Source organism: Amphiura filiformis, chromosome 7 (assembly GCF_039555335.1).
Source record: "Amphiura filiformis chromosome 7, Afil_fr2py, whole genome shotgun sequence".
Classification (NCBI taxonomy): Eukaryota; Metazoa; Echinodermata; class Ophiuroidea; order Amphilepidida; family Amphiuridae; genus Amphiura; species Amphiura filiformis.
The window spans coordinates 36,897,766-36,922,053 of NC_092634.1; the positions used below are offsets into that span (position 1 = coordinate 36,897,766).

At 37.4% G+C, this 24,288-nt stretch overlaps 1 protein-coding gene across 1 annotated transcript; it reads right to left on the minus strand.

Moving 5' to 3' along the window:
* Positions 1–86: 86 nt before the first annotated feature.
* On the minus strand, positions 87–23,422 carry LOC140157113 (spermine synthase-like). The gene is made up of 10 exons (XM_072180188.1): positions 23,280–23,422; positions 17,819–17,969; positions 16,095–16,250; positions 14,628–14,803; positions 11,206–11,360; positions 9,534–9,623; positions 7,742–7,853; positions 6,789–6,868; positions 6,146–6,261; positions 87–207 (listed from the first exon to the last, which is right to left on the minus strand). Exons 1-10 carry the CDS (start codon positions 23,329–23,331, stop codon positions 144–146), a joined length of 1,152 nt encoding a protein of 383 aa, XP_072036289.1. The 5' UTR covers positions 23,332–23,422; the 3' UTR covers positions 87–143.
* Positions 23,423–24,288: the final 866 nt, after the last annotated feature.

Genomic DNA, 24,288 nt, shown 5'->3' on the forward strand with positions numbered 1-24,288 from the left:
CGATAGGTCAGTTCAACTGTACCAAAACCGTCCCATGACGCATTGCAAATTTGTAATGCAGATTCGGCTTGTTTCTTGCACTTGTGCTTGCACTTGTGCTGAAAGATATATACATGTCAGGATACGATTCTACATGTCCAATTTCAGCTTGATCCATCGCTTTTCTTCTTCAGTGGTGGTACCTTCCAGATCTCGTAAAACACCCACCTTATTCCACAAAAAAATATGGTTAAGGAAAATATCTCTAATATTTATTAATTTATTTGACTTTGTAGACTTTTATAACAGCAGTGCACACCTAAGCAGCGGTGCATTCCAATTAGAGAATAAAAGTGTTGTTTTGAGACACATTCTACATGACTCATATCACCTGACATAATGTGCCTTTGTCAGAGTGGGGCAAATAAATTCCAAGGGGGTCAACATTTGACAAAAATGGTCACAAAATAATAGGCAAAAAGGTACAAACAGGGCCTGTAAATCTTGATCATCAATTAATAGGGTGGCTAGCAACTAACAGTGGGGTGGGGTCAGAGGCAAATCCATCGTATGTCTACAATTAAATGTTACTCATTTTGGCAACAAATGAATGGTTTATTCTATACCCTCCATAAGGCAAAAAAAAAATTTGTTGTGTTGCCCTCAACCGCCCGACCCTAAATCCTGAAAAATCAGGGTCGGCATTTTTTTTTTTTTTTTTTTGAATGATGATTTTTACAGATTTGTTCAAAAAATCAATGTTTTTGACTTTAAATTAATATTTTTTTGAAAGACTAGTCTTTCATTGATGTCTAACATGTATCCAGAAGTCAGAATTGACAAATGTCCCCAAGTTGAAGAAGCATTATTTAATATTTGAGGAGATTTTTAAAAACTGAAGGTTTGAAAAAAATAAAAAAATAAAAAAATAAAAAAAAAAAAAAAAAGAAATCCGACCGTCCGCCCCAACTTTCCCATTTTCTCACTTGAGGGCAACACAACAATATTTTTTTTTGGCCTAATAAGTGTGACCCAATCCTACTTAGGCTAAAGTCGTATATTTTTTTTCAAAATTGAGTTATTATCAGGTTTACATGAAGTAAAAAATTCCCCTTTCTATCAGTCCAAACCCCATGTTTATAACTGATTTGGATGTGAAGTTATAAAATTTTAACATGTTCATAGTCTAACTATATATATGGCTATTTCTTAAACACTTGAGAATGTTCCTGCAATCTTATTGGTTCTTACCCGTGTGATATGACACGATATTACACGGGTCAGCATATGTGCATGCATCAACGCGATAGGCGTACTCGCTTTTTGAACCAATGGGAGGCGCACTGCAACAACGGGACTGATCGATTTTAAGCCCAAGGTAATTCCTTGTAAAATGTAGAATTTAATTTGATTAAAATTTGTAATACTTATGATATTTTTAGTATTTTGAATTGAAGTGTTTAAGAATGAGAATAAAGGTATTGTTTTTAGCCACTGTCGTGCATCTATCGTCTCATATAACACGGGCGACATCATTATTTTTAGCGCAAAACAACTCGGCTCTGCCTCCTTGTTTTACTTAAAATAATGATGTTGCCCGTGTTAAATGAGACGATAGATGCACTCCAGCGGCTAAAAACAATACCTTCAACTACAACCTTAATCTATTTCTGGCTATAAGAGTAGACTAAATTGGGTCACAAATGTAAGTGACTTTTGGGTGCATGGTCACTTAACTACTGTCTGTTCAATTAGCTTAGATTCTTGTATTTTTAAGATATTTGAAAAAATAAAACATTGTGGTCAAAGTCATCAAAGAAAAGTGTAAGCACAGCCTTAGACCCAACGTGATTTATACTTTTCAAATTCCAAAGTTCAATTTGAAACACCATTTCTTTTCAATTTTTGTCTTTTCCCACGATATTTTTTTTATAAAAAGCCGTAGAACGTCAGGTACCATAAACTTTTTTGTCATAATAATTACATGCGCTGAGATAGTATTTATTCGACCATCCGCATCAGGAAATATTGTCCGGCAAAATAGCTATATTTGCCAGAAGGCCTAATTTGTGTTGAAACCCCACTGTTGAAACATTACGTTATTATAAAAATGTGAAGATGCACATGAACTAAGGATTTCCAGAATAGGCCCAGCTTATATAAATACATTCCTTGCGTATTTACATATATGTTTATTTATTTATTTATTTTGTGAATGGGTTCAGAAAGTGTAGGCCTATAGGCCTATTATAAAACTACACATTTATTTTCAATTTGTTATTTCGCTTTTGTTTGTTGAGTACAAACTATGTGAAGGACATTTGGAAACAAAAGAATTTTTGTACAAGAAAATCTAATTTAAAACAATGAGGTTACAGAAAACAATTCTTGTAAAGGCACTGTATCTGAAAATGTCCAGCGAATGCTGATATTCTTGGAAAGAAATGATGGTATTAAACGTGTTAAACAAAACTCAATTCACATTGTAAACCAGTTGAAATAAGAACGAAATCCATAATTTTAATGTCATTGTTTAGGAAAAAAATAATGCTCAGCATAATGTTATGCATAAAACGTAATCGCGCATATAAGTTCGTGCAACAAAAACCAGTGGACCATCATCAACTATATAGATCCTATCCAATAACCGGAATGGAATTACAATTGAAATGGCAGGACAGATTGGTGGACATCTTGTTTTGCTAAATTGGATAGGTTCTATGCCCTAAGTTGAGAATGGACCGTCCCACTCGATTTGTGAAAAGGTCGCGAACCCTTTTGGTGGACCCAAGTAACTGCCGAAAATGAGGCAAAATTGAAAAGAAATGGGGTTTTTAAATTGAACTTTGGAATTTGAAACGTTAAAATCACACTGGGTCTAATGCTGTGCTAACACTTTTCTTTGATGACTTTGACCAAATTTTTGTATTTTTTCAAATATCTTTAAAATACAAGAATCTAAGCTAATTGAACAGACAGTAATGCGGCCCATACATGATCGATTTAATTGATCAATATTGGGGACCCTAGATACAGGATTGGATACAAAATAATATTTCTCTTCAATAGTATTGAAGAGATCTAATCTAGTTTAATTTTATTGATGGTTGGACAATAAAATCACCATTGATGTTCATGTGTACAGTGCACAATGACAGCTTTTGTATCCACTCTTATAGCTAGGGTCTTTGATATTGATCTATCAAATTGATCGTGTATAAGCCGCATAACTGTTTAATGCGACCATTAGGGTGCATACGTAGCCCTCATAGTTACCAATTAACTTCTACCTAGTCTTAAAATGTTCCATTGGTTAAAAAAATCCCCCCTATGAAATTTAAACGAAATTGAAAGTCGTTTAGGGGTCCCACGGGGAGCCCAAAGTTCGGAATCTTCTTCCTTACCAATGTTCATAAGGCAGCTATTTGTAAATGCTTCATTAATGTATTGCAAATGCAATAGCTGCCTTCTCTGTTATTTGTATTGATGCTGTGAGTTCATTAGTTATCACTTGTTGAAATAGAATAAAAGAAAAATACATAAAGCAGCTTTTTGGGCTATTAATATGTACAAAATAATAGCTGCCACATGTATTTTAATATGTTTCATGGGAAAAGTGTGTGATTTTAGGCCTATAATTTGTATTTTTCACACATATAAGTGCTGTTCATGAAGTTTTGATTTCCTGTTCATTTCTCGGAAAGTTAGCATGGTATTTGATGGAAGCAACAGAGTCTAGCATGTGACAGCAGCCTGTGTGACCATTCAGCAACACATAGGCGTGCACTCCTGTGGTCAGGTTGTGCAGGCATCACATTGGTGAAATTATACTGTTCAATGACTTAAAGATTGAGGTCTCAAAGTTGCCTGATGTTTCTCTTTTAGTGCGATTTCGCAAGTACTTTGAATTACTGCCATAAAAGAGTGATCAGCGTCTTTACTTTGTTGAACCTTTCCCCATACAGAAAGCACTCGGAAGATGATAGAAGCTTGGCATGCTTGGAGACTTTGGAGAGCTAGTGCTCAGGAAACCTTAACTCCCAAATTAGGCCTTCAAAAGATGATCATCAAGAGTTTGTGGAATATGTCTTCTATTTTTAGGTGGCAAGGACAAAGTGAACTTGAGGCAACCCAGAGCCCCGCCCCGAGCACTGCACAAAGCATGTTTGATGGCCAAGCTTCTATGATGCCATAAAGATCCGCCTGCTGGAATCTCCAACTTCCCCAAGGAATAATTACAACAAGACAACAATTGCCAAGAGTCAGGGACTTATTTGCTACCCTTATCTATAGCAGCTTGTGGTGGTTTACATGCAAGTCTGCTGTCAATGCACCATGGAATGACTTGAAACTGTACCACTGTCTGTTAATGTATGAGGTCAGAGATCCTGTGGTTTCAAGAAGTGAAATCAGAGCTTTCCAAAGGCATCTCTGCACCTCAATGCAGAGATGGTACCACGTGCACTCTTCAGTAGTGTTGTATCGAAACCTGGTATCGAAAGAGGAGAAACAAGCACTAGCTGACAGACAGACTCTTGGCTGTTAGGCCTCAGGAAGTAATGCATACACCAAGTGATCATTATGGTACTGGGTTTGGGAAGCCCAAATTTCCCAAATGCATAGACCAGTGTACTACCCTTGCTGATCTAGTCAACTAAGATTCATGGTTCACAAAAGGTTACAAGTTTTACAAAATAGACCATGAGTTTCTCACAGAGAATGTTAAAAGCTGGCCTAACTTTCACTGCATACCAAGCATCTGCTCATAATGTTGATACTTTGAATGTGATAAACAAGACTTATGTCAAACCTTCGGAAACGGAAATCTGAAGAGAAATACATGTATGACATTAAAATATCAAACATGCAAAAGCAAGCAGTCAACCAGGTATTTAAAGCTTCTTTTTTAAGTTAGTGTTCAGCAGCATAGTTAGTACCATTTCTGACATTGTTCTGCTTTTGGGCGAAAGTTCTGTGACTTCAGCATAAATTCATGTAGCCGTTTTGCTATATATCACTGTGTACATGAAGCTCCAGTGAAATATAGCGTAAGGCAGCTATTGGTAACTATGTACTTTATATTGCCCAAAGCTGCTCTGCATTTAATTTTGTGAATTAGGACTCTGAAAAACTCTCAGAAACTATGGACAAGGTAGTTATGCAGAATGAATCATAAAGCAGCTCTATCATTTTCTACATAAATATATTGCATTCCAAATAGCTGCCTTTTGCATTTAGTGCTACAGTAGCAAAATACTTTTGAACGGCCCGTGGGACCCCTAGACAATGATCGATTTCAACCAAATTTCACATGAGGGGTTCTTTTAGGAAGTGGAACACTATAGGGGTAGGTAGAAGTTCAATGCTTACATTTTTGAAAATTAGGGGGCTACGTATGCACCCTAGCGACCATGCATATACCCCAAAGTCACTTGCATTTATTATATGGAGGGCAGAATTAACCGTCCATTTCTTGCTGAAATGAGTAGCATGTAATTGTGGACAAAAAAGGACATAAATGGTTCTGTTTTTTTACCATAAAAACTCGATAGTTAGCTTATGTGCTTACTATCGAGCACTTTAGAAATCATGAAATTGTACCATAGTCCAGTGCTTCACCAACTGAGCTAATGGGGTCGAGACACAAATTTGGAGGTTTACAATTGTTCGTACATAACTATGTACAGAATGACAATGATTTGCTCAAAACCCTTTAAACTTTGGGGATGGGGTTCTTCATGTTTGCATGTTTTAAAAGTGTGTGATAGTAAATACATATGCTAACTATCGAGTTTTTACGGTAAATTTCATTGTGTGTATTAGCTTGCTGATCGCATTACAAGTATTATTGCACGGTGCATCACGCAGCTGGGATGTATATAAGTGGTACAACACAATTTATACATCACTGATTCAATGATACATGTACATACACTGACGAGATGTGTTAGCTAGCAAGCACTCGATCAGTGAACGCTGAATAAAACAGGAGATCTCCGGATTTAATATAAAAACTTTAATTTTACTGTAATTAAAGCACTTAGTGTTACTGCTGGATATTACGATCATGCAAAAATTAAAAATTCAAGAAAAACTGAGGTTGTCGCCGAGAGCAAATCACACATTATGGCTTTATATATGCAATATTAACCATTTCAAAGGATACATTTCCATGTATGATGGCACGCAGACAGTTTCTTTGCTGAATTCCACATCACACTCCAACTGCTGCAACTGTTTCTCATACATCTCCAAGGCAGATTTCATAATGGCTCCATTGCCCTGGGTACAGAAAACCAAGAAGACAAATCACGAAAGGAAGTTTATATAAGACATTTCTAACAAGGGCATCAAATATGGGACCAAGTAAGAGGTGCAAAAAGCCCTGTAATGGACCAAATTAACACAGCTGAACTCTTCCTGCACAATCTGCAACAAAACAAAATGTGCCCCCATGCCTCTGTAAGCACTGCGTGTCAACCAGAGACATTTATTGGCCAGCCAGGGACAAAAATATTATACAGTTCAAAGATTTTAATGCCTAACGGGACATTTTGCAAATTAATTTTTTCACCCAGTCGGGGACCTAACTAAGGGACTTCATATACCACTTAGAGGTCGACAGTTATAAAAAGGTCAATTTTTGGCATATTTAAAAGGGGTAACATAGTGAGAGTGCATGGTGACCATTTATATGACACCAGTTTGTTATGAAGTCTCTAGAGAACAGATCTGTTCGATGTAAAAAACACAAAAATGTCCCCTTATTCAGGAGAAACTTGCAGAAACATCCATACATATATACTGACCTGTGTGAAATATTTTCCATCTGATTTCAGAACTTTCATTGACAGCTGCAGAATAAGGCGTAAAAAGTCCCACTGTGATCCTGAAAGACACGAAATATGTGGTTAATATAGCGTTTACTGTTTTGTATTACAAGTGTGTGGGCTGTTGTTTTTATATGGTGTATATGATACCTTACTTGATGCCTATCACCCAAACAATTTGATTTTAAGTGTTAAGGTGAGTTGGAGCAGTGCATGAGCTACTGGTGTTCGTGCCCAAATATTGCACAAAATAAAGCCCACACTCATGGGTAAAGGTATGGGTGATTCCAGGGGTCGATTTAGCCACAGGCCCGCTGGCCCTGGCCAGGAGTTTTCTTGTCGGGCCAGAATTTCCATCTGGATGGCCCAGTTGGGATTTTGGCATAATTATAAATTTATGACATGGTACAATATTAGAAACACAATGAAGTAGAATCTGGGCCAGTGGATTTGCTCTTGGGCCAGCCTGAAACCTTCCCAGCTGGCCCGAAGGCCAGCTGATTATTGCTGCTTATGTCTACCCCTGATTGTAAAGGGTTTTATTTTCCCCATGAGCCCTTCAGTTCTCTGTGAAGATAACTTGCAAAAAATCACCTGCTTGCAGGACATGTATGTCAGGTCTAGAAATTATATATTATGATATGTACATGCTCCGATGTTTCCGGAATGTGGACCAGACTTTGGTGGGTTAAACCATGGGCGCCCATCCGTCTTACTGCAATCATTGCATATTGCTGGTGATGAAATGAGTTTCATATCTCTGAATGCCTTATGTTCCTGCATAGCCAGATTTAGTAGTGAGCTGAATGGGCAGTTTTGGATGCTGTGTCCAAGATTATGTATATTCAGTATGTTCTATCAAAGGTTTATTAGTAAATCCACCTTCTCTCACTGATATTACATCAATAAATGATGTTGACTGCCTGACTTACCCCTGGCTTCTGTTGTGATGGGAATGGCTGTCAAGTCATTGATTACATAATCAAATTTCTTGCCCTCTTTAATGTAGGCTTCCAAAATTGGTATGCAGTCTTCTACTAGAACCTGTTGACAAATGAGAACAACTATATATTAGGTCTTTTGTACATGATTCAATTATTTTTTAATATATTAATCTTAAACAAGGTGCTCTATCAAACAAAAATATATATTTCATTCAATTTCATTAATCTTTAGGCAAGAAAATTTCAACGAGTGCACTATTAGATTGTTATTGCTGTCAAGCATTTGTCCGGTGTGACTCAGGTGTGTCTCTGACTTTCACCAGGTGTGACTCTGACTTTACAAGGCAGGGCAACAGAACGGCCACCACTGCTCGTGTAGAGCACCGACCACATCAGATTGATAATATGGGAGATCACCTGGAACGCAGCAATAGAATTATGAAATGAAAGGCATAAGACTGATCTCAAGTTGAACGCTGATAAAACCAGGGTCATTATGCTTGGTTACAGATCCCAACTGGCCAAGATCCATCTTCCGAATGTTAACATTGCAGGTGTTGATATAGCTGTCAAATCTGACCCAGTGAAGAACCTTGGAGTTATGTTTGACCCGGGTTTGACAATGGCTGCTCAAGTTGCAAGTATTACTAAGTCCGCCAATTTCCAACTTGTTAATATTGGTAGGGCGAGGAAAATGTTAACCACAGACTCCGCCAAATTAGCTGTTCACACCTTAGTCACATCTAGACTCGATTACTGCAACAGTTTGTTAGCAGGTATCAACAACAATCTCCTCAAAAGACTCCAGAACATTCAACGCACTGCAGCTAGGTTGATCACCAGAAAGCGAAAATACGACCCCATCTCTGACGATCTCATCAACTTGCATTGGTTGCCTGTTAAGCAAAGAATTGACTTTAAGATCATGGTTCTTACATACAAATCTCTCCACCAAGTACAGGCTCCTGAATATCTTTCAAGCATGCTCCAGATACAGACTGACCGCAGGCCGTTACGTTCCTCCTCTGCACCACTATTATTCGAACCCAGAACTCACCACCGAACATTTGCAGACCGTGCTTTTTACATGCTACGCACCTCGTCAATGGAACCGCTACCAAACATATCAGAAATGCAAACTCTCTTCTTATTTTCAAAAGACTCTTGAAATGCCATTTGTTTAATGTTGCCTATGGACTGTAATTTTATTTGGTTAAGTGTTTATCAGCGCCTTAGTACAATTGTTTGGTTTTAGGCGCTTTATAAATTTCAGTTGTATTGTATTGTATTGTATCTGCAAACTTTACAATGAAGGCAGGACAGAAGAAGCTCCGCTACTGCTCATAGAGCACACACCAAATCAGATTAACAATGGGAAATCACCTATGCACAGCTATGAAATGAAAGGCATAAGACTAATGGCAAACTTTACAACCATGGCAGGACTGAAGAATCAGGTAGAGCACCCATCACCTCAGATAAACAATGGGAAGTCACCTGGTCCAAACAAGAACATTGCCTTATGACTGGCTTACAACAGTTAGTATCACCACCATGTTCAAGAAAGGCAACTTTTTGACATATCTAGAAATACAATTTCTATGGCACAAATTAAACTACCCTTGAATTGGATTTAAGCTGCTGATTAACATCCAGATCACAGTAGTCCATGTGGAAAGAATATTGACCCAGTTCATTCACAGTCTGGTCTGGAGTTACCTTAACTTACCACCTGAGAAGCAAGACAATTAATCAACTGTAATCTAAAAGTATCTCTTACCTCATAGTTGGGGCCTCTCAGTGAATCCATAGCATTATAGCAAATCCCTCGTAGGTGCTTGATGGCAGCATCGATTACCACTTGATCAATGTGATGGTTTAATTAAGGAAAATAACATGAGAAAGTACATACATTACCAATTATTAACCCTAACACTGGACCCTGCTTTTGGGATCGGAAGTCAAAGAAAATCCGAAAAAGTGAAGGAGAAGAAGAATTTTTGACTTGGCACCCCGGGATTGAACCTTTGACCCTCGCATGCCAAGCACACGATCACGGACCGGTAGCTACACGGGTTATTGCTGCCCGCCAGCAATTCCGTCCGCATATAACACCTGGGGTGATTGCGTCATCGCAGACCCTGGGATTCATGCATGCGCAGATTTTTTCATCGTAAGATTTTGGGGGGTTAGGGTTAGGTAACATAGTGTGCCTAAATCCTAAGGAAATGTTTTATTTTCCCCTTGCAAACTGACCCTACACCAAGGGTGAAAATATAAAAAGAGCTTTTCTACCAGGACTCAGTTTGGGAAAAAAGTGAGTCCTGGTTCACCAGAATTTAATTAGCTGCGACCAGAACTCACTTTTACAAAACAGGACTAACTTTTGTTTTAATAATCAGTCAGAATTTAAGCCCAAATGGTCTAATATCCATTCAACAATAATAGCTCAACTTATGACCTCAAATTGCAGAGAAATCCTATCTTGGTTCAGCATTTCTTATTTCTTGGGTATCTTAATATGTATAGACTGAATGGTGACAGGCTATCGTTCAGGACAAAGAGTGTACCCAGGTGTCCCGACTTTTATTCTCAATGGGCTACAGTAGGCAACCAATGGAACTAAAACAAGGACCACAGCCTGTTTATTTCCACCCTTGCCCTACACTTAACTGTGGAGACTATTTATAGTGTGTTTTATGCTCTTTGCAATCTATCAACACATCCAGCAAGTGTGGATGTTCACTGGTTCCCATTTAGGCATCAATTATAGTTGGTCCTATAATATCGATGGCTCTTTCTATCATACTCTGAACATTTGCTGTGTATTGTTTGTTTTATCTAAATATAAAACCGCTAGCACTATGCAAATGTTTACAGCATTATACTCAGGGTTCGGGTTTTGCCGGCAAAAAACTGTTTTTGCTGTTGCCGGTGGCAAAAACTGCCTGTTTTTGCCAGTTTTTGCCTGGTTTAAACCGGCAAAAATGGCAAAAACTCAAATATATAGTCAGTTAGTCACTCAAATGTTAAAAAATAACACAGAAAGCTCATAAACAGTAGCACACAACTTTTAATGAATCAGTCAACATAATTTTTGTCTCATCAAGTCCTTAAAATGAAAATGTTTTGAATCTGATTTATGCCACAATTCGGTTAAATGCACTTGAGCAATGAAAACGCATGCCTTTAATTTCTTAATATGCTACTTATATTATAATATAATTACAAAATCTGGCCTTGTTACACTCAGGAAATGATTTTTGTTTCTTAATCATTTGTTTTGAGATGAAAAAACTGAACTATAAATCATTTTTTTAGTTTTTGCCATTTTTGCCGGCAAAAACTGTTTTTGCCAAGCGGTTAAAACCACGTTTTTTTCCACCTGCGGCAAAAACCTGCGAACCCTGATTATACTTCTTGACTTGTCAAACAATTTATAGCAAGGATATTTCCACCATGGTGATAAACTTCGGTTTTTCTTTGAGAACTTCATGCAGTATTCCGCCATCGCCACCTCCTAGTATAAGTACGGTCTTGTCTTCAAACTTCTCACGTCCGTTTCCTGTGATAGCTTTGGTGTAAGAAATATCACTCTCTGCCAGATCTGCATGAAAGGTAGGTAAAACATTTGGGTTTGGTTAGGATTCTTTTGCATAATTCTCAGCATGAGTTGACCTGATTTTTAAAAAAGCTGCTGAAATTTTGCAGAATATAATAAAATTGTAGCCTTTCTTCTCACCCAATACACTGCTTTTTAGCATGTGTAGGTGTTGTGTGTGCGACGTCTCAACACATAATTGTACAGCATGTAGGAAGGAATGGATTTGAAATGAAATCAATAACAATGAACTTACATGTACTCATGCATATATGGGCCCCTTTATTGAGATTCTTTTAAACCCTAACTCTACTAGACCATACAAAAACATGCAGCACAAAGCAACGACAAGACCATGCATCCGACATGATCCGACTGCGCAATCAGGGGTGTTCTCAAACTTTTTAGGCCACTAGCCAGTCGAGCAGGTATCTCATAAATGTTACCAGCCCGACAGAAAATGTTGCCAGCCCGACATTTGCCTGAGTCAGAGTACTAGCAGAATTTACACAAAAAATATAACTCATCATCCTTGACTTCTTACCCGTCAGCCGAGCAGGCACTTTTGAAAATTTACCTGCCCAACAGCAAAGTGTTTAAGTACATCCCTGTGCGCAATCATGCCAAACGCGACGTATGGCTTGCTATGCCTGTTGTTCTACTGGTTGGCACCCGAGGGGTTGGTGGGTCAATTACCGTCCAGGGAAAGCAGTTTTTCTCTTCATCTTCTAGCTAAAAGTAGCGAGGAAGTTGGGGTTAACTTTATATCAGCATGGTTATCCTCAAAAAGGAATTGAATATTAATGTTTGCACAGTATTTTTGTGGGAGCTGAAAGTACACCAGACATACGTATCGAATTGCTTTCTGAATACAAGGAATATGTCCTTCTGATATCAAATAATTGTGATTTTGTGAAATTTCGCAATAATACAGATTTTTGATATTTAATTAACAGTCCGTGAAGTAAATCGATCAATTTTGACCTTTCATGTTGAAGATATACATGTACATACATTTTTTTCATCAAAAGACCTAAATATTGTTGGTGTCTTTGGGAAAAAACTCTTCAATTGATTGTCGGCTTTTCGCCCCAGCTACATACACTTTAAGTACATATCATTAGATTTAGAAAGTTTACTTCAAGGATTGTTAAATATCAAAAATATCAATTTTCATTCAATCATTTGCCATAAAATGTGTATATCGCGAATTTCAAAAAATCAGAATTATTTGATATCAGAAGGATATTCTTCGTATTCAGAATGCAATTCGATATATCAGATGTGGTCTCATGTCACACAAAAAATACTGTCCAAACATACCAGAGGCCTTAATTAAAACTAATCTGTGACAGAATCAACCCCTAGCAGTTATTTTGTAATGATTTTGAACATTGACTATTTGATTTTCAAATGTCCAGTGAGCATATCTGGGAATAATACTGATGAGCAAGATTTGCAAGATAACATATTCTGTACATTTTGTTTCAAAGTAATTTTTAAATAATAGGCATTGCAATGATTGTTACAGGATCAACTTTTGCCAAATTTCTTTTGTTTAAATTTTTTTGCTGTTTGATTATTGTGTTCTATCCTACATTTTGTAGCCACTAAGTTTTTATCCATTTCTTATTTGAATGTAGTTTGTTGTATTTTGAAATCCTGATTTTAAATTATTATGCTGGCATAATGTTTTATCATTTTAAAATTTAAATTCTCATAGTGCAATAAGAAATAATAATAATATTAATTTTGTCAATGTATTTGAAAATGTAGTCTAATTAATGCAATATGGTGTGTGCTATGTATTATTTTTACCTATCTTTTAATATTATTGTTGTACCCAATTAATTTTGGTAATTCATGTAATTTAAGTTAATATAGTAAATTATTCTAAGTGTTTTGTAATTATTTATTTGTATTTTTGTATGTAATAACTGGGCTATATGGAAGAACAGGGGAATACTTAAATTTTCCCCTGAATATGGACGCAGTATAAAGAAGAAATAAACAAACAAACAAACAAACATTTTCAACCAAAGAAGATTTTCACAGCATTCCAGAATGCACCATGTGCTGTACACAAGCCTTAAAATAAGTGGACTGGAACCAGGAGCAATTTCTTTTTGAACATTACTCCTGGTTCACTGGGATTTTACAAGAGCCAGGAGCAATTTCTGAAGAAACGGATACTATTTTCAAATAGTAAATTTTTTCTGCATTTATACAAAAGGCCTACAGCATACCAGCACTATTGCATCAAGTGCAAAACTGGAACCAGGAGCAACTTGTTTTCAAAACTTGCTCAAGCTGGTTCATGCGAATTTTACAATGACCAATTGGTAGCTTTACAAGGGCAAATTTGCTCCCAGCGCCCGCTTATTTTTCATCTATGATTACTTCACCATAATTCGGACAATTATGACATGCGCTCAAGTATGGTAAGAAACTGAAACATTTGTTGCATTCGAATACATGCAAAATGGAGTTAGACTTTTTAGCAGTCATTGTAGCAACCCTGTCGTACACATACCATTCATATGAAATTTCACCTTTACTTTTTAAGCCAGATCAAATTAAACCATGACATATCTTTTATACACACATGCACCTGGAAAAGATTAAAATGTTCTTTCAAGCGTAAATAAACAATTTTACACTCTAATGGATTTGTGCATCTGTACGGAACTAACCTTTTGTTTAAGGTTGCTGTCTACATACATGAGTTATCAAAAGAGAAGCTTGGTTGATATCCATGTCAAAATTGAGACTGGTTGCCATTTTTCATTTCAAATTTCATAACCCTATTTTGTCTTACTTTCGCAAGCTCATAAGATTTGAATACTTGTAGTGAGTGTGTGAGACCCCCAGTTACCATCTAAAACCTAAGAGCTCTAGTGATATTGCTGTTGTACATTGACACAAATGCAAAATACAATTTTAGCTATCAAAATGCAACTTGCAATTCACATGACAGTTGGCATACATGTGTAATAATGGTATAAACATCCTAATTTGGTTTTAAAACTTTAGCTTCTGAATAAAAAATAGTGAAAAAATATTGAAAAAACAGGAGCAGTGAAAAAACAAGTCACCCTCCTTCAGGCATCTCAAAAAAAAATGCAGTGTATGCATGCAAGATCCCATTGAACATGTACACTGTGACACCACATACAAGTGCATATTTCGCTTGTATTACTTTAATTGCACAGAGTATGTGGCACACTTGCAGCGTAACTTTAAGTTACCAAAGTTCATGAATAAAGTACTTACTAGGATCCCCATCCAGAATAAGCATATTGCCATACTGTGGTGAATGCATTATACGAACATGCTGGTATTTACTGTCAGCGTCAAACACAACTCGGTCAAAATCATACTCTATCAATCTGTTGTCTACAGTCGGGACATAACAATCAACAGCGCCCCCTCTCTTTATCGCTGGAAATCTGCAGATGACAGGAATGACAAAATCAGAAGACGTTATAACTTTACGATAATCATGTGTATTAATCAACATTTATATGCTGATCTGGCCATTGCAGCATTTTGAAAACCATTTCATAAAGCATGTAAAAAGCCCACTCAGTTATTAATATCATCAGTGTCTAATTCTAGTGTACGTAACGTACCATGCTGAATTCAACAGCCTAACTCACACTATAAGAAAAATAACTAGAATTTCGCTTTCGCAGTTCTCAACGCAAAGCTACGGGTGCAATACCTCCACCTTGACAAGCATCCTTTTAAATTTACCAAGGTGATTTCACTTGGAGCTGGGGAGGGGAATGTAAAAAGACAAAAATACAAATTAAAAAAAACAATAAATGAGAAATTGAATAAAATAAAAAATAAATTTATACAAATAAGCTATCAAATTAGCAAATTTTGTGACAAAACCGAGTGGAATTTGTAGACAAACAATTGTCACCCCTCCACCAAGTCACATCATTATATGCCTTACCAGTTCTGAGAAACTGCATGCAGGGTAAAAGCAAATTAGCTACCAAATTAGCATGATTTATTTTGCGTTGCAAACCTAAATAGAATTTGAAGACCTCCACCAACTCACATCAGTATACGCCTTACCAGTTCCGACAAATTTGCACTCGCAACCTCGGACGCAGCCCTCGAATTAACCCACGGCACCCATGGCATAATGCCCTCAAAATATGTCATTTACCCAAGGCAGTCACTTGCCGTGCCCTCTAATGAAGTCGCCATCGGTGCCCTAGCCCTGCCCCTTTATTATAAAATCATCTATCAAACTGTTTGTGTGTGTTTTCTTCACTTTTGAGAAATTGCCTTGGTGCCCTTCTCAAATTTTCAACAGTTGCCATGATGCCCTCTTAAAATATTACAAATTGCCGTGCTGCCTTGCCTTTTCAGTGAAAATCGAAGGCAATTATCAACTTGCCCTAAAAAAAGTTGCCGTGCCCCTTCAGATCCTTAATTTGAGGGATGCTCGGACGGACAACCAGGAAACTTATACCTCCAGTGGAGGCATAATAAAAGTAGATCCATACATGTACTTTAATATTCCACCAAACTTTCATTTTTGATATCAGATTTGGTCTTTTATCAGATTCTGAGGCTCTCCAGTTTTTACTTTAAAAAAAACCCTGAAACTGGTGAGAAAAATCTGAAAAAGCACATCAATGGTTGCCAAAAAGCCCAAGAATGATTGCTTTAAAACTTTAAAATTAAAGCCCTGTGAAATTTCCTATTATACCTTCCTACCTTTTGCTCTTATTACTTTTAAGCACTTCACTGATTTTCTTCTGCAACTCTTTAATATCTTCATCCCCAAAGGACTTGCCATGCTTGATAGGATTTCCTATTCTTTGAATGTTGACAGTCACCAGATCGGGTCCACAGCTCTGTACCACAGCATTCCTGTTAAAACAAACAAGCAGTGATTACAGAATGCACTCTCAATTAAACAGCCAAGTGAAAATCTGGAAAATGTCAAGTAACTACTGCTTGTAACGAGGGTGGTGACAGAAAGTGTTTGTGGTCAACTAATTGGCTGGTATAAAGGACACTGTGGTGTCAAGCCTTGAAAAAAGCAGGCACTGGGAGCAAATTTGCCCTCGTAAAGCCCCAATTGCTTCTGGTCCTTGTAAAATTCACATGAACCAAGAACAATTCGAATTCTCTAAAACAAATTGCTCCTGGTTCCAGTTTTGCACTTGATGCAGTAGTGATGGTATGCTGTATTAAATGCAGAAAAGGGTTTACTATTTGAAAATTGCTCACTGTTTCTTCAGAAATTACTCCTGGTTTTTGTAAAATCCCATTGAACCAGGAGCAATGTTCAAAACCATGTTCCTGGTTCCAATCCACTTATTTCAAGGCTTGTGTGGTGGGTATGTGTCATTTAAACTACATAAACCAGACACGCATTCCAATTGGGGCACACAATGAAAAGGCTCTAAAAGGCAGGTCAGAGGGAGCAGGACTTACAAATTACATCGTAGTGGTGTTTTGCACTCTAATATTGAGATAAATAAAGTTGACATGATATGGTATGGAATGGGTTCTATAAAGGAGATCCTAAAGGCTTACATGTATAAAGGTGCCACTTCCTGCCCATGTGCATTACTTTTAATTTTCACAGGGAAAATGCCAAAATCCCCCGGGCCAAAATCTTTTGTTTTGATATATTATTGCCCTTGACTCAACCGCAAGACCTATGGAAATATAAATGCAAGTATTGGCTTTCCTATTCCTATACGATGAATGTATGAATATTAAAATTAAAGGAGTATTTCGTGATCCTAGCATCTTCTTTTTATGATATTTTCAGTATATATCCACGAAAAAAGCTTATTCCCAAAATTTCAGTTGATTCCGATTTTGCGTTTGCGAGTTATGCATGATTTTGTGTATTACACTGCTCCATACACAATGTGTTGTAATTTCGTTCTGGTATAGGCCTACCATTCCAGAACGAAATTCAAATTTCACGATATCTGCGCTAAAAACATTCATCTGCAAGAAATGTTTTGCACATAAACATTATGTAGCCAGAGGTTTCCAGTGGTATAAACTTTTTTGAGAAAAGTGGGGGATGAGGCTGTGGATCACGAAATGCCCTTTTAAGTACGGTACCTTGTACTAGGTTTTTAGTTAAATGGCTAAATGAAGCAAAAAGGTCACTTTAATGAAGTAAAATGAGAAACAGCCTGTCAAAGTTGGCTTTTTAAATCATGGCTCACTTCAGCAGCCAAGATTTAATTGTCACTGGCTCCCAAATTTGAAAGCACATAATTCCTTTGGACCCCTAACTTAGCTACATACGATACCACAACATCAAGTCATCTACCATTCAGTGGCTTTGACCAAATCCAAGCGATATATGGAAATATGGCTGGCTCATGATCAGATCAATTGGGCTGGAATGACTCCTCACCTCGAAGGTCAGTATTTCACCTTTGACCTTTTCATACGTGTTACCGTACCTGCCATCGTCTCCACAGAACATGAGAAGGAATTCCGCCTTTTCTGTCATGTGTCCATTAGTACAAGTAGGAAGATTAACTATGGTTAAATGGTTAAATCCATAAGCATTGAAGATGTCAGCAAGAGAATTCTGTGCTTTATCCCACTCATCTGAAATAAATAAACCATATTCAACCAACCTTAATAACAACCGTAGCTTTTTTAGGCTAAAAAAAGAGTTAATGTCTCAAAGCCGCCGCACGAGTTTGTTTTTCTACTCGTATCAAAATTTAGTGATGAAACAAAAATTATGACCACCTCAAGACACATGGCCTTATCTTTTCTTAAACTTGAAGAAGGTTTATAAGACCTTGTTCGAAAATTCTAACTTTATAATCAAATTAAGTAATTCTTGGCCAAACTGGAACATGCGCGATTGCGCGTTGCGTCCATGTAGTGTACTAAGCGTGTATGCAGTGTAAGGTCTTCTGTACCGCGCTATATTCGCGTGTGTTTATCGCGGAGCCACTAGCGTTCACAGTGTTCCAGTTTGGACAAGAATTACTTACATTGTAATTTGATTATAGTATGAACAACCGATAGCTTGTGATACTAAAGTTAGAAGGTGCAAGTATTTGTTCTCATGTCACGTACCTTGTTTGGCACATGTACACAGTTGCCATGCAGGGCACAATTTCATGCATATGAATAAAAACTTCTTCCTCAAGTTTATAATTGTCTCAAAAATATGAGGATATTGTTCTTGACATATTTAGTGACACATGCGCTATATACCTTCATCAATTCATCATGATTGTACTTACTAAAAACGTCATTTTGTGTCAAATTTCCTGGCGTGATCGTAAGACATCACATAGTCCCCATTGTAATTGGTGATCAACACGTGTAGTGCTGGGCTCACATGTTCAAGAACCGGAAGGATATCACCATCAGTTTGCAATGACAAGTCAACCTTTGCAAATCCAGCACTGGATTTTCTCAAATCTTTAATCAGCGCGCAGTTGACAGTCGCCAAAACAACTTTGATCAAGCAAGGTTGCAGAATTAAACAGACTCATATAAATATGGTCGGAATTTGTACTTCAGCGCCTGTGTTTCCGGTTAAAAGTAAGCAAACACTTCAGCTAAGATACATAAATGTTAGTCCAGCCAAATTGTAGCCAAATTGGACATTCGGAACAATTGTTTTAAAAGCGTGACAACGCTACACAGACGAGTTTTGTAATACCAGCAAGTTCTATCTTATGCACACAGTAACTATTGTGTCGGCGCATATAAAAGATAGAGTTTTCGATCAAATAAAACCTGTCACCTTATAATGCAGCTATAATTGAACTGGTAATGTCATACAATGGTGAACAGTTTCACCACCGCCTTTGTTGGAAAGAAATCCCCCCCCTCTCTCTCTCTCTCTCTCTCTCTCCAATACACATACACCACACACACAAAAATAAAGAAAACCTCATCAAGTACATGTAAGGGGCTAGGCAATAAATAATACAAACAGAGAGGTAGACACAAAACTGTTCCGGTTGTCCTAGACGTACTGCCTGCATGTCTTACAATGTAGTTCGAGCCCCGGCGACGCCATCGTGTTGTGCCCTTGAGTAAGGCACTTTATCTCGATTACTCCTCTCCACCCAGGTGTGAAATGGGGAGCTGTTATGAATACTGTCCATTGAGCGCCTAAAGGTATGAGCATGCCTTGGGCATTGTATGGCAGCTGACATATTCTAATGACGGCGGAATAAATGTAAAGCGCTTTGGTACATGTTCACATGTGAAAGGCGCTGACATATAAATACCAACATTTATTTATTTTAGTCCTATCCTTCAACATACTGACATTTACTGGGCCCTTTCAGTAATCAGATAATGTCATAATGTTAAATAAAGATTACTGAGTTACAGTTACTGGAACTACCGGTTGTCCAAACACTCAAGCATCAGAAGGATGGTCCACAATAGATTGAGTGATTCAAGTTGCATGAATAGGGGATTAAAATAGGGGATTAAAAAGCTGTGAAGCTGGACTGACCATGGGCTCCCATTGCCAAGTATGGGCTTCTTTTGTCCAATTCATGAATTTGCCATGATGATTTCGAATCATGGAATGTAAACAGTTCAGACCCGGCAGGAAATGATTATTTTGTTCTGGGATTGATTCTTCAGACTAAACAGATTCCTGCAAAAAATAACAGTTTTTGAGAAAATCTCAGAGATTTTTAACAAAATTTGAAGATACTGACTCGTTCTACACCCATCGTATGTGTGAGTTACGGCTTTTCACAATCCTTTGGTTTATCACTACATGTATACCGGCTCCATACATTCGATGTATGTAGACTCGATCAAGGAAGTACATAGAGTGGTAGATACTAGTACAAGAAACTTATACGATGTCCTCATTCACAAACTGATACTATCTGTCCATCGTATAAGACTGTTACCGTACGGCAAATGTGGTGAAGGAATATTACACAGTCAAGAATAGGCTCCATCATTTTTTTATTAATGATCCCTCCCAGTCTCCCGAAACATCAAAACATCAAAAGCGTTGCACTTATACTCAGTGTCCGAAATAAGGAAAATATGGAGATTATCCCGAGGATAACTAAAGCATAAATTCTGCTTGTCCTCAATACATTTTGGTTGTCCCCAAAATGTGTCCTACTTTTGGAGGTAAAATATAGAGGATAAGTGCTTATTTCGAACACTGCTTATACTTACTTAAGACTGTCCTTTTTCACATAACGCAGACAAAGTAGGGCCAACTTGCCTAGAAATGGTCAAATTTTGGCAAGAAATATCTCTGTGTAATCCTATGTAAGTCCCATATCACATCGTTATCGGCGATCAAGGTTTTTTTTTTTTTTTTTTTGGTTGGTACCCACCAGCGCCATGCATGTGACGTGACACAGCTAAAATAATCGACCGGGAATCGGGGATCGTTAAAACGTCAACAAATTTCAAAACACAGAAAGCAGTAAACTTAATGGGGAGCGGTCCGAATTTTGAGCCATACAAGTTTAGGTGGTGAACTAGGTAGATACATGGAATAAACTTCCTATTTTAAATAGGGGTAGGTTAAACAGCCTTTTAAAAAGGGTGATGTTTCAAATTTCTTAGGGAACCAGCTTATTTGATGTGGCATGATCTCCTGAGCAATTTGACACCCTTTTCATCCAAATCGGCCAAAAACTGAGAAGGTGCCGGCCAAAACAAGTATTTGGACAGGGGGGGTCTGTTGGGGGGTCTGAAAATCAATATTTCATCAATAATCATTATTTTATGCCTAATTCTGTTGAAGTTGGTGTTGGTTAGCATGTAATTGATGTCTAGAAATCCATTTTTGAAAGTTGCATAAAAATTGGAGTTGTCGTTTTCTTAAAATGGCTGTTTTACGTCCAAATAAGGATGTGAGGGCGCTTTGCATAAAACACGCACACATTCTTTTCACATGAAAATTTAATGATGTCAGTATGAAGATAATCACATGTGGCACATCCTCAAGAAATTTGGGCATTATATTTCTTTTCGTTTGACCGTGGCACCATTTTTCGTATTCTCAGGAAGCCTTCCATTGAAACGTACACATTTGAAAGTGCATTGACCCCTGTACAGTTGAATGGCAGCGTTCTATGAAATATTCAAATGGCTGCCAAAATCAAACCGTACAATGTAAATTGCTCAAATTTCTTGAGCAGGTACTACCTATGATTATCTTCATAGATACACCATTGAAATTTTTATTTTAAATATTGTTTGCAAGTTAATTGCGAAGCGCCCTCATATCCTTATTTAGACGTAAAATGGCCATTTTAAGAAAACGACTACTCCAATTTTTATGCAACTTTCAAAAATGGAATTCTAAACATCAATTACATACAAATCAATACCAACTTTAACAGAATCAGGCATATAATAATGATTGTTGATGAAAATATTGATTTTCAGACCCCCAACAGACCCCCCTGTCCAAATACTTGTTTTGGCCGGCACCTTCTCATTTTTTGGCCGATTTGGATGAAAAAGGTGTCAAAATGCTCAGGAGATCATACTGCATCAAATAAGCTGGTTCCCTAACAAATTTGAAGCATCATCATTCTATAACCCACCACTATTTTAAAGAAGTAGTGAATGTTAAAGGAGTATTTCGTGATCCTAGCATCCTGTTTTTATGACATTTTTCAGTACATATCCACGAAAAAAGCATATTCCCAAAATTTCAGTTGATTCCGATATTGCGTTTGCGAGTTATGCATGATTATGTGTGTAGGGCATAATTTAAGTTCTGGTCGTAGCAGACGACAATCCCCACCTGGATGGATACGGCTCATAAGGCTTTTACGTGTGATGAAATTGACGCATGAGAAACACCTTAATAAAACTTGATACGACATCACCTTTGATCTTTTGCTGGTAGAATCTTGTTATTGTTACCTTCTTCTTCCATTTCATAGTCATACAAACGATTTAAAGATGATTTAATGATGTAAAACCTGTTGTGTTTTCATGGTAAAATTAATGTAAATAGACCAGGGTCGAATCCATCTTGATTTTTGCTACACCGCCAACAGAGGGCGTAAACACAATTAGAAAGGCTAAATTGGCGCTTACAATGTGTATTACACTGCTCCATAGACATTACGTTGTAATTTCGTTCTGGTGCACCAGAACGAAATTCAAATTTCACGATATCTTTGCTAAACGAATTAATCTGCAAGAAATATTTTGTACATAAACATTATGTAGCCAGAGGTTTCCAGTGATATAAAAATCTCAACTTTTTTTGAGAAAAGTGCGGGGATGAGGCTGTGGATCACGAAGTGCCCCTTTAAGACAACAAACCAATTCAAGGGCAAAATTGACAAGTTTTGGAGCAAGAATGGATATGGGGAACTAAAAGGCTTAAAGCTATAATTTTAACCCATCAAATCTAAGTGTAAGTGTAAGTCAAGTGTAATTCAGCTTCAAATATGTATGTAATTTTAAGCTTATTGAACAAGTAAAAACTCATCATCAGGAAACATGTGAAATCAATCATGATACAACGTGCCGTACTATTACGCTGACTTTCGTATTCGGCGAGGAGGACGATTTCGACCTCCTGGTTTGTTTACAAACAGAGAGGTAGACAAAAACCCGTTCCGCTTGTCCAAACACTCAGGTATCAGAAGGATGGTCCACAATAGCGTGATTCACGTAACCTGAATAGGGATTAAAAAGCTGTCACGTAGAACCATGTGCTTCTATTGTCCAATTTGCCATCAAGATTTCATATGGAAACAGTTCAGACCCAGTACACGATCATGTCAGAAATTAATATTTTGTTCTGGGTCTGATTATTCGGACTACATCTGTACATGATACAGTCATCTTATCTCTTTCTTCCATGATCAGACTCATTATATCCGTGTATCATTCAATCATCGCAGCATTTCTCTCATTCTCACTAACCTTGATCGAGATCAGCAGAAGGCTGGATATTCAATAAGGTTGTAAATGCCATCTTCGATGAATTCTCTTCGATAATGTACTGAATTTCCTGATCGATTGAATTTTGTTATTTACATCCACCTGGCAGCTGCCAACACATGGGAAGCCTTTTTCGGCACCACGTAGAGCAGGTTATCAATATTAATGAAGTGACGTCATGCACCGTGTTTCGTTGGATGCATTTTCTAGAAATTAGAAAATGCTTTGAGCATGTTAGATTTGAGTAGGAGTACACCCCGGGAGTACACTGATCAATATATGCCTTTTGTTTGGAGTAAATCGGACATACGGTTTTCATAATAGGCCTACATCAATTTATATTTTCTTTGTATCCTATTGTTTTTGTCAATAATCAATATAGTTAATGAGCTAAAAGGACTGGAAAGGCTCATTAATATGTAATTTTTGCCAATATTTTGCTAAAAATCAATGCATAAATGTTCAGGGTACTTTTATTTTGCATAGGCCTACTTTTGCCAGAGATGCAGACTCGAGTCGTGTGACTTGGACTCAAGTCTGACTCAAGTCACTATTTTTGGGACTTGTGACTTGACTTGCAACTTTTGCAAAATGACTTGAGTCCGACTTGACTTACTTGTGACTTAGACAAAATGACTTTGACTTGGACTTGGACTTGACAAAAATGACTTGTCACCAACGCAAGTCTAGCCATCTGAGGTTACTTTCCTGTAAATTGAAATTTATGGATGTACCGTAGAATTTGTGAATATTAGTAGGCCTACAATTTACATTTTATGAATTATCCGCTGACTGGCCTCGGGTCCGGCATATTCTGAACTGGAAATAAATAAATAATGCCCTCAATCAGCGACACAGGATCGGCGTGGAAAGTAAAAAAATGTCGAGTTGCAAACTTGGATTCTTGTACTGTATAAAAGCCAACTGTTACCGCAAAACACATCGTGTGTCACAACTCAATTGACTTGTAGTGACTTGTGACAAATTGTGA

What these genes read in the sequence shown, in the direction of transcription:
- LOC140157113 (XM_072180188.1), bottom strand. Translation starts at nt 23,331, where the DNA reads ATGGCATTTACAACCTTATTGAATATCCAGCCTTCTGCTGATCTCGAT. An exon ending in TTCTGCTGATCTCGATCAAG is followed by an intron (nt 17,970 to 23,279) that starts GTTAGTGAGAAT and finishes TATTTATTTCAG; the next exon opens with ATGAGTGGGATAAAGCACAG. An exon ending in ATGGAAAATATTTCACACAG is followed by an intron (nt 6,262 to 6,788) that starts GTCAGTATATAT and finishes TTCTGTACCCAG; the next exon opens with GGCAATGGAGCCATTATGAA.